The sequence below is a fragment of the Salvelinus sp. IW2-2015 genome, linkage group LG23 (genome assembly GCF_002910315.2).
Source record: "Salvelinus sp. IW2-2015 linkage group LG23, ASM291031v2, whole genome shotgun sequence".
Classification (NCBI taxonomy): Eukaryota; Metazoa; Chordata; class Actinopteri; order Salmoniformes; family Salmonidae; genus Salvelinus; species Salvelinus sp. IW2-2015.
The window spans coordinates 6,162,575-6,174,529 of NC_036863.1; the positions used below are offsets into that span (position 1 = coordinate 6,162,575).

The 11,955-nt window shown below is 41.7% G+C and overlaps 1 protein-coding gene across 5 annotated transcripts in view; it reads left to right on the forward strand.

The window, feature by feature from the left end:
* Positions 1-7,741, forward strand: part of LOC111950342 (long-chain-fatty-acid--CoA ligase 6) — a 116,394-nt gene extending 108,653 nt beyond the window's left edge. For all 5 annotated transcript variants that reach the window (XM_070434320.1, XM_023967844.2, XM_070434321.1 and 2 more), the window contains 6 exons: positions 1,287-1,375; positions 1,492-1,608; positions 1,790-1,933; positions 5,303-5,404; positions 5,734-5,805; positions 5,968-7,741. In XM_070434320.1, the coding sequence (XP_070290421.1) occupies positions 1,287-1,375; positions 1,492-1,608; positions 1,790-1,933; positions 5,303-5,404; positions 5,734-5,805; positions 5,968-6,108 (665 nt within the window). In that variant the 3' untranslated portion in view covers positions 6,109-7,741. The remainder of the gene's footprint in view (positions 1-1,286; positions 1,376-1,491; positions 1,609-1,789; positions 1,934-5,302; positions 5,405-5,733; positions 5,806-5,967) is intronic.
* The last annotated feature ends 4,214 nt before the right edge of the window (positions 7,742-11,955 follow it).

Genomic DNA, 11,955 nt, shown 5'->3' on the forward strand with positions numbered 1-11,955 from the left:
CAGCAAGAGAGGAGTTGATAAATAGGTGTCTCCATAATGACAATCTATATACAACTGGTAAAAAAAGGCTAATTGACTGAGAACACATTCTCATTTACAGCAACGACTTGGGGAATAGTTACAGGGGAGAGGAGGGTGAATGAATGAGCCAATTGGAAGCTGGGGATGATTAGGTGGTCATGATAGTATGGAMCCCAGGGTTATGTCATAGTATTTTTAGTGACCACAGAAAGCCAGGAAACCAATTTAACGTCCCATCTGAAAAACAGCAACCTACACAGGGCAATGTTCCCAATAAAATATTTTTTGATCAAGGGTTTGTAAGCTACTCTGGACTTCTATAGGCCCTGCACATTATACTCTTCGACACTATAAAACAATATGGAACTAGCTAGTGCTGTTATTCGTTTGTTGTCCTCACATGACTTGTCATGATGTGCTGCTCTCCTCTCACTTGTGACTCAGCTGCCTGCTGCAGCGCTCTCTCAACACACGGCCCTCCCCACAGCCCTCCTCCCTCCCTCCCTCCCTACCACTCTCTCAGCAACAGCCTGCCTCACTACCTGATTATCAGTAGCAGCAGGTCACAGTGAAATAAATAGATTTACTTAGAAGTAGCGCAAAAACCTGCAACCCGCAACCAATACATTTTCCTCTGCGACATTGTTTTCAAAATACTTGCAGGAAAACCATGAACATGGCAACCCTGATCAGTACACCCTCTTAATAAGGCCCTGTGCTCTTACAGTTCCTGGGCAGTGGGGCAGCCCGCTGTTATTTTGGAATCAGACACAACTGAATGTGTGGATGACATTCAGGGGTCTAAGTGGGGAATAACAATTTCAGATCTTCACACACCCTAGAATTGGGCTTTAGCTTTGTGCSTTGCAATGTTTTTAAGTTTAGCAAGTATGGAGAAAGGTATGACTTCTCTAACTATTGTGTAGGCCTGATTGTCAAACAATACACATTTTAGCGTATTTCCACTAAAAGATGCACATTTGAGTTGTAAAGGTAATATAGCTTGTAATGATTAWGAAACATTTATTTGTATTGCGTCAAATAAAAATATTATTCAACTGCTCCCCCTACTGGTTTGATTCTATATTTCAGTATTTTCAGCTTCACATTGCTGTTTTGGCCTGACTGTATAAATGCATACTTTTTGGTGGCAGCCAATTTACTATCTAATGACTTCAATCAACCAAATKAAGATATGACTCCACAGCTGTCTGTACACTATACTTTTTTCTCATACTTCTCCTTGGTTTGATGGCTAACTCTAGGTCATGTGGGGGCACCATTGCCATGTAACCTCATCAAGCTGGTGGATGTGGCTGAGAAGAACTACTTTGCACGCAAGGGAGAAGGAGAGGTGAGTTCAATAAAGCATCAAGGACATTTTAGGATAATCCCTATTTGAACATGGTCCCAGACATTTGATCACTGAGGCTATGTGTGGCTGTCTCCTTCTCTCTGATCATCCATTAGGTGTGTGTGAAAGGACCCAATGTTTTCAAGGGCTACCTCAAAGACCCTGAGAGGACTGCTGAAACCCTGGACACAGACGGTTGGCTCCACACCGGAGACATAGGGAGATGGTTACCTGTACGCACACATGCTTGTTTATGACCCTTCCCTTGAAAATACATTTCTTCAAACATCTATTTGCCTTCCTTGTGTTATATACCCTCAATATTAGGGTCAAATCCTAACTTGACATTCACAACTATTTCAATTAAAATGTAAGGTATGGGCCTATTTTTGATGTCTGCCCTCCGCTCCTCAGAACGGTACACTGAAGATCATTGACAGGAAGAAGCACATCTTTAAGCTGGCCCAGGGAGAGTACATCTCCCCTGAGAAGATAGAGAACATTTACATCCGCTGTGAGCCTGTGACCCAGCTCTACGTCCATGGTGACAGCCTACAGGTGATCTCCTTAACCACTTCGTTGTTATCACATGACAGCCGATGGTAAGAGTTGTTTGGGCATTATCATTAAAGTTGGGCAGAACCACTGGCACACAGCTAGACATTAGCCCTATAAAAATCTGTCAGTTTAGGCTAGAGATCATTTTTTTCATCAATTCGCTGCATACGCACTTCCGCATCTGCGATGAAAGGTGGCAGAGCTCAAGCGATGTTTGTCAGACCATGAGACATCCCGAAAATTAGTCTTCTCACAAAATCGGATAACACTTTACTTGACACTCAGCATCATAACACATTATGATACAGTCATAACCATGTCATAATATGTCATAACAGCCGACATAACTTGTCATAAGTCATAATATGGTCATAACAATGTCATGACACATGTATTTAGACCTGTTGTGACATACTCTATATTGCATTATTTTATCACTGGTTATGACACCTACAAAAGAGTGTCAAAACCCACAAAACATGCACCTCTGTTGCTTATGACTAAGATGAAAGCAGGAGCAGATTTCAGTTACAAGAAACCCTCTTTTGGACTGATGACTGACATAAGGTCATGTACATGATAGGCCTATCTGACCTATTATGATGGTCATAATGTATCTTGGCAGTGTCATAAATCACATGAGCAAAGTTCACTGAACCACCTCCACTAAAATTACAATTGATAGCCTTTGAGTTAGAGTAGGATAATTTAAAAAAACATGACACTGATACTGAGGTTAATTGGTAAGCTGTAACAGACTATGTGAGGTCATAAAATGTGGGTATCATAGCAGGTGTTATGTAGGTGTCATAACCAGCCATAAAATAACACAATATATGTCACAATAAGTGTAAATATGGGTCATGACAGTGTTATGACCATATTATGACAGGTTATGACAAGTTATGTCAGCTGTTATGACACATTATGACATGGTTATGACCGTGTCATAACGTCTTATAACGCTGGGTTTAAAGTAAAGTGTTACCCAAAATCGTCTGTAGCGTCTGAATGGTTTGACCATTATTACCCCTCTATGGAAAGATGAGACTCTCCCGAACACAACGGTGGTTTCCGTTTTGCTCTACAACCCCCACGAGCGTCTTGGGACTAGTCTGAAATCAGCACAGCCGATCTGCTAACTTCTGTCTGTAGCGTCAAAACAGTTTGGACAACACACTAATATGACCCCTCTGTAGAAAGGTGAGACTCTCACAAACACAAATATGTTGTTTTSCTCTAGGATGCCCACTGGCCTCACAAGACCCGTCTGAAGGTCCCCCCGTACCAGTTGAAAAAATAAAATGGAAGTATACTGAACAAAATTATTAACGCAACATGTAAAGTGTTGGTCCGATGTTTTATGAGCTGAAATAAAAGATCTCAGAAATTGTCCTTATGCAAATGTATTTCTCAAAAATGTTGTGCACAGATTTGTTTACATCCCTGTTAGTGAGCATTTCTCCTTTGCCAAGATAATCCATTTCAACTGACAGGTGTGACATATGAAGAAGCTGATTAAACAGCATGATCATTACACAGGTGCACCTTGTGCTGGGGACAATAAAAGGCAACTGTATAATGTGCAGTTTTGTTAGACAACACAATGACAAAGATGTCTCAAGTTTTGAGGGAGTGTGCAATTGGCATGCTGACTGCAGGAATTTCCACCAGAGCTGTTACCAGAGAATTGATTGTTAATTTCTCTACCTTAAGCCGCCTCCAATTTTGCTTTAGATAATTTAGCAGTCCATCCAACCAGCCTCACAACCGCAGACCCACCTGTATAGCGTTGTGTGGACGAGCGGTTTGCTGATGTCAACATTGTGAACAGAGTGCCCAATGATGGCGGTGGGGTTAGGGTATGGGCAGGCATAAGCTACGGACAACGAACACAATTGCATTTATCGATGGAAATTTGAATGCACAGAGATACTGTGACAAGATCCTGAGGCCCATTGTAATGCCATTCATCCACCACCATCACCTCATGTTTCAGCATGATAATGCACGGCCCCATGTTGCAAGGATCTGTACACAATTCCTGGAAGTTGAAAATGTCCCAGTTCTTCCATGGCCTACGTCCTCACCAGATATGTCACCCGTTGAGCATGTTTGGGATGCTCTGGATCAACGTGTACGACAGCGTGTTCCAGTTCCCGGCAATATCCAGAAACTTCAACCAGCCATTGAAGAGGAGTCGGACAACATTCCACAGGCCAAAATCAACAACCTGATCAACTCTATGCGAAGGAGATCTGTAGCGCTGCATAAGGCACTTTTTTTTAAAGGTATCTGTGACCAACAGATGCATATCTGTATTCCCAGTCATGTGACATTAGGGACTAATGAATTTATTTAAATTGACTGTTGCTCAGTAAAATCTGTGAAGTTGTTGCATGTTGCGTTTATATTTTTGTTCAGTGCACATATGGGGACAATTTAGTGCCAAAAATAAGGGGTTAAATAATGTTTTAAAAAAAATATATGTAACGCTCGTCTTCCTCCTCGTCTGAGGAGGAGCAAGGATCGGACCAAAGCGCAGCGTGGTTTGAATACATATTTTAATTATAGCAACGAAGACGAAAAAACACTTGACAAAAATACAAAACAATAAACGACGTGAACAAACGAACGAAAACAGTACCGTGTGGCGAACAAACACAGACACGGCAACAATCACCCACAAACAAACATTGAAAACAGCCTACCTTAATATGGTTCCCAATCAGAGACAATGACAAACACCTGCCTCTGATTGAGAACCATATTAGGCCAAACGAACAAACCTAAACATAGAAACAAATAACATAGACTGCCCACCCCAACTCACGCCCTGACCATACTAAATAAAGACAAAACAAGGGAAATAAGGTCAGGAACGTGACAATATAAACCTTTCCTTATCTTTCTTAAAGATCTCAGATATAGGACAGACACTTCAGAACAAACTTCCTTGAGATGTTATTTTCTGATTATCTGTTCCATGTAGTGAATCTGTTATTCAATGTGTTTATATGGGCTAATAACAGTAAGGCCAACATTTTTTTCCATCAAATCATTTTTGCAGGTATTTTTTTCATACTTCAACGGCTCTTAAAATTCCAAATCAAATAGCTAAATGATCCTTGGTATGACCTTATGAAAACAATTCCATATAGCTTAGTAAAACACCCCCCCCCCCCCCTCCCCCGACTGTAATGGGTTAAAACCACAGTTTATGCTGGATACTGTTTATGTACAGCTATTTTCATAGATAGACACATACTTACTTACCTACTTAGGCCTATTGAGAGAGAGAAAGAGAGAGAGAAAAATACAGAGAACATTTGATTATTTCTAAAGGTTACTTGTGTGTTTCTCTTCTAGTCCTGTCTGGTTGCCATAGTTGTTCCTGACCCAGAGACAATGCCTGCATGGGCCCTGAAGAAAGGCATGGAGGGGAGCTATCGGGACCTCTGTAAAAATACTGTATGTGATTTCAATCCCATCATTTACATTCAATGGTGTTTTCATTCTGTTTGTTGCCATGATGAAGGAGAGGCTTGAAATAATCAACTATGTGAAAAGATTGACGTAATCAAAAGAAAGGATTCCTGTTGCACAACATTCATATCTAGGTACTGCGCTTTTAGAGAAAGATCATCAGATCCTCAGACCCTGAGTAAACTGATTCAAGAAAAAGAAAGGGCACCTTGTTGAACCCTTTGAGTGTTTGAATAGATCGACATAACACAACACATGGTATTGTCTTAGAGTCATGGTACGGTGTCTTGTCTTGTGTGTGTGTGTATGTAAAGGTCCTGAAGAAAGCCATCATGGAAGACTTGCAGAGACTGGGCAAGGCCAGTGGCCTCCACTCGTTTGAGCAGGTGTGTGTGTGTGTGTGTGTCAATTGTGAGGTGTTCATTGGTGAGGGCAAATGACAACTCTCTGAAAGCGAATACCTAGATGATGATGACAAATAGCTGATATGCACACTTGACCTGGCAAAGGATCCTGTCTACATTCTAATGTATTCTGTCTGTCCCAAGGTGAAAAACATCCACATCCACAACGAGCAGTTCTCCATACAGAATGGCCTGTTGACTCCCACATTAAAAGCGAAGAGACCCGAGCTGAGGGAGTTTTTCAAGGAGAAGATCGAAGACCTGTACGAAAACATCTCCATGTGAAACACTACCACCGAATAAACGTTTCTCAGCAACATCACTCCTCATTTAACATTTGTCATTCACTCCCCTTCACCCCCATCCAACCACAAAACAGACTCAAACCAACMAAACAAGTTACTGACCGTGGGTCAGGAAGGAAGTATCAACTTAGCTCTTTGGACACCCACTGACCGAGTTCTGTCTGCTGCTCCAGGGCAGCCTAGCAGTGTGTTGGGCCAGTAACCGAAAGGTTGCTGGTTTGAATACCTGAACTGACAAGGTGAAAAATCTGTTGATGTGCCCTTGAGCAAGGCAATTAACCCTAATTTGCTCCAGGGGCGCCGTACTACTATGGCTGACCCTGTGAAACAACACATTTCACMTACAGTACTCGGTATATGTGACAATACATCTGTGTTATTTTTTTCAATGTAGAGCTAAAACCAAATCAGCCTCATCTCTTATCTTGAAACGCCAGCAACAGACAGTCAACATAGCCTGCATGCTCCTCTTTCTTTTGTAGACCTTTCAAAACATTACAAAAAAATGATGCAATCTTTAAGTTTTTCTCCATGATGTGCTCAGAGAATTTGCCTGGTAAGAACATACCGACCTCAAATAAGGGCATTGCATGCAGTGTGCCCTGCATTGCTGGGACCGTTGTTACAGGAGACTTCAAAATGAGTCCTGGGCTTTTAAGGCAGTCAATAGGGGTGTAAAAACGTTTTGTCTGTTGCAAAACTTTTTCCAACAGAAACAGCTTAATCAAAACGTAAAACGTTTTTTCAACAAAAACTAGAGTTTTATTGGACACATTCAGGTAGGCCCCAACCTGTTAAATTTGTTCTGTTTGCTTCCATTTGGTTCCTAGAGTAAATGGTAAACGCTTTCCATGCAAGGCAAAACTTTTGCAACGGAATCCGACTAATGAATACACCCCTGGTATACCAACACCGTCAACGGTCATACTGCAAAGCTTTCTCATGTAGTCGAGATCGACAAGCTCCACTCATTGATGGAGGTTAAAACAAAATGGACTGTGAAAATGTGGGTTTATGTAGTACAAATGTAATGGCTTTTGAGTTAATTTCAGTCCCAAATTATTACTATGTGGATGTACATATTAAGGACAACTAGACATAAGCATATTTAAGCAATGGTTTGAATGGAKTTTTTTGCGTGTAGTGAGATGAATTGTAACTTTATTTAATCTGTTGTCAAATGGAATCAGCACCATATCCTTGTATTGAATGAGTGCAGCAACAGGGATTAGGGGTGGGGTTGGGATGGGGCAGAGAAAAATAAAATACATTCTGGAATGATTTTAATTTATTATTTCTTTATTCTTTTCCATGTCAAGCAATGCTTAAACAAACTAAAACAGAATTACCTTTGCATTGCAACATTTGGCTGGGCAATATAGACAGAAAGTGTTAAAGGCCCAGTGGAGACACAAATGTGATTTCCTGCGTTTTATATATATTTCCAACCTGAGGWTGGAATAATACTGTGAAATTGTGAAAATTATGAGAATACAATCATTTTTATTGTAAGAGCTGTTTGAAATTTGTTCCCRTTTTGGTGTCAGGKWATTTTGGCCTTCCATGGTGACATCACTATGCAGTAAATCAGTTAATAAACCAATAAGAAAGAGTTCCAAACCTCTCTGCCAATAACTGCACATTCAGTTTTACCCTCGCCACTCAAACCTGCCCTAGACAGTCCTAGAAAAATTATTGCTTGATAAATGGCTCTTTGCTAAGAATGTATTATTATTTAAAAAATKTACCACTTTATTTGAAAAAATAAATCACAGTATGGTACTTAATTTTTTACCCTGAAATGATCTGATATTGAGATCTGCATTGGACCTTTATTGGGCCTTTGTTCTACTTACCCAGAGTCTGATGAACTCGTGGATACCATTTTTATGTCTCTGTACCCGTACCCGTATGTTTCTGTACCCATAGACTTCCAGTCATTGCGCTAACGCTAGTAAGCATTTGCTTGTGAAACTAGAGCTAACTTACTTTGTACTGCACAGAGACATAACGATTGTATCCACGAGTTTATCTGACTCTGGGTAAGTAGAACAAGGGCAATATAATAGCAATGATCATGGTAGTGATATAGGGTGATAAGATCAAATCAAAGTCTATTGGTCGCGTAYGCAGTTTAGCAGGTGTTGTGGCGGGTGCAGCGAAATGCTTATGTTCTAGTTCCTATCAATCAATGCAGTAAATGTCAAACAAGCACACAATAATACAAAGTATAAATGTAGTACAGTACAATACAAAGTACAAATGTAGTACAGTAGTAGATATGTAAACATGGTTAAAGTGACAGTGTTCATTTASTATGTACATAGGGCAGCAGTCCGTAAGGTGCAGGGTAAAGTATGCAACAGTTGGASACAGTCTCCATTGATATGTGTCTCCTGACCTTGACACAGGTAAAGTGGCTGAGTGATTGGTTTACCTCTTCTGTAGGTTTACTTTGGCACAACAAAAGTCTACTTGGAGCTAGCGTCCTAGTGCATGCTTCTTCTTATCAGCAGCCAACAACTACAATGTTGAGAGCTGAAGGTCTACAGGGCATACTTTCTTCCAAGTACCTCAGATGAAGTTTCATCATCATAGTTGATGTTTGATTTTAGTAGGGGAAAGGCTGCACTTACAGAGCCTCTGAAATATGTTTGTGAGCAGCAGGACCTCAAATAGTCTGTTACAGTTTACCAATTAACCTCAGTATCAGTGTCATGTTTTTTAAAAAATGATCCTACTCTAACTCAAAGGCTATCAATTGTAATTTTAGTGGAGGTTGTTCAGTGAACTTCGCACATGTGATTGTCTTTTAACTGAGGCCTGAAGACTAGCCCACAAAGTAAATGCTTACAGCAGGCTAACCCAGTCTTGTGACACACGTTGCGTTCCCTTGCTCAGACGTTGCATGCGTCAACCAAAGGTTGCGTGTCACGTCATCGACTGTGTCATCGACTGACAGATTGATATAACATATTATCTGGTTAGCTGATACGTAAAATACCTATCCAGGCGTTGTAAGACCTGGCAGGCTTCAGCAACGCCTGGGCAGAGGAATACGCCCATAGACGACCAGGGCTCAAACCATAGCATTTATTACACTTTTTCCAGACAAGACAGGCGCAAATTAATATAATACATTTGCAAAATTCAGCTCATTTTATTTGGTCAAAACAATATTTCCGGGCATCCCKAGTAGCGGTTGGGCTCTACTTGGCACATTGTGCTCTAGCGACACTCCCCGTTCGCCAATGAACGGTTACCTCCGACACATTGGTGTGGCTGGCTTCCGGGTTAAGCTGGCGGGTATTAAGGAGCGCGGTTAGGCGGGTCATGTTTCGGAGATCACATGACTCCACCTACGCCTCTCCAGAGACCATTGGGGAGTTGCAGCGATGAGACAAGATCGAAATTGGGGAGAAAAAGGGGGGTAAAATACCAACAACAACAAGAAAGAAAAGAATACTTGACTTATCTGATTTAAGCCCTTGGCTCCAATAAAAGGAGCATAGGCCATAGACAAATGTCCTCCTCCATCTCACTCTTTTCGGGGCAAGTTTTTCCAGGTCTCACCATGTTGAGGCTACTTTCAGTCATTTCTGCCTGGACAAATAAGCCTACACCTGTCACTGAACATCAAACTGGAAAAATGTGTCACACTCATATCCCTCARGTTTCTGCATAAATACACGCTGTTCAGACGATCACATGAATCCACTTCACAGATAAGATGTGATTGGCGTAGGCCTATTTGGGGAGTACATTGGATCTGGAAGAACAGGCATGCTTGTACAGCACTTTTGTAAATTAATTTGTGGAATGAAAGGAATAAAAAGGAATTGCAAGTGAAACCACGGGACTGGTTAGGAATCAATGAAGATTACATAGCAACATTCCAACTGATGATCAGATCACAAAGAATCCTGTAGTATGTTTAAAAATATATGAATAATATGTTTTACGGTAAATCTAAATGATGGGTAGATAGGACAGGAATCAAACTGTACATGTTGGATATTTTAATATTCAGTGTTTTTCCTTCTTTGACTAATGACACTATTTAAGGTGAGTGGTCATGTCTCAAACCAGCTACAGGGTTACCGTACTCTATTTTTGTATTTCACGTTTATGGCCAGCAGGGAGCGCCAACATAATTAGGGGAACATCTCCACACATTTTTTTCCAGCTGAATCTCTGGRAAAGTTTTTTGGGGTGCCAAGATGACGGGCAGGCCTACACCCGAATTGTTGTTGGACTTGGAGGTGGAGTCAGAGGATCCCATAGAGTTCGATAAGAAAGCGGGCAGTGAAAAAAACAAAAAAAACAGGAACATATTAAGAGAAAATATGGAGTGCTGCAGAACGAAATTGAACATGACGAGAGTGAGGATGAATTAACTAAGGTGGCAGGTGCTGTGAAAACCGTAGAGTTTGAGCCTCCTCCCGATGGTGATGAAGATGATTTTGGCCCAGTGGGAGAAAGATTTTTGGAGAGAATGGATTGTTGCCTTCTGGCTGATCCGTATGTGGTGTCACGATGGGTGGAAAAGAGGTTGGGGATTGTTAGGTTGTTGAAAGTGACAAAGTGGAATCGTGTAGATTTTTTAAGCGTTTATGCCCTCCAGAGGGAGCGTGCGCCTCCGCACCACGCGACTGGAGAAAATAAGTGTGACATGCTTTCCTCTCCAGAGCAGRGCGCCGTTGAAAGGAGTGATAACTGGAGTGGCATTAAGTGTTGAAGAGGGTCAACKGAAGTTGAAGATTCCCAGTGTTTGTGACGCACGCCGTTTGGTGTGACTCAAACCTGTGGAGAGGTGGTGAAACAGAGAAGACACCGTGTGTACTACTGAGCTTTGATGCAGAGTCTTCACCAGATAAAGTCCACTGACGTGTTTTAGGTGTCAAGCTTATGGCTTATGTAGCAGTAGTGTGTAGGAGGGAGATTCATGGATGTAAGAAGTGTGCAGGAGGACATGAGACAAAGGAATGTGTAGTATCGGTGGAAAAAGTTGTGTATTAACTGTAGTGGTACCCATGGTGCTGGAGATTAGAGGGGTCTGGTGAAAGGCAGGTTGAGGTTGCCAGGATCAGAGTATGGCAGAAGATGTGCTATGCTGAGGCAGTAAAGAGAGTATTAGAGGAAGATGGGTCCAGGGTGAGGGTGAGGGATCCTAAGAGGATCCCTGTGAGGAGGCCGAGGCCGATAGAGAGTGATAGGAATAACACATGCTTCAGTAAGTTTCTTTTTTGTTGGCATTCATGGCCATGGATGTCAATTGTACCTCAGCAATGGAACTTAAATCACAGAGGATAGATGTTGTGGTGGCAGCTGCAGAGAACTACTTGGGTGATTGTTTAGACTGTTTTGATCACGCGGACTGGGATATGTTCCGGGTAGCCTCTWTGAATAACATTTACGAATACACGAATACGGTGACTGAGTTCATCAGGAAGTGTATTGGAGAGGTTGTACTCACTGTGACTTTTAAAACCTACTCAAACCAGAAACCGTGGATAGATGGCAGTATTCGTGGAAAACTGAAAGTGCGAACCACCACATTTAACCACGGCAAGGTGACTGGGAATGTGGCCAAATACAAACAGTGTAGTTATTCCYTCAGTAAGGCAACCAAATAGTTAAAACATCAGCACAGAGACAGTGGAGTCGCAATTCAACAGCTCAGACACAAGACATATGTGGCAGGGTCTACAGACAATCACGGATTACAAAGGGAAAACCAGCCACGTCGCGCACACTGACGTCTTGCTTCCGGACAAGCTAAACACCTTCTTTGCCMACTTTGAGGATAATACAGTGTCACTGACGC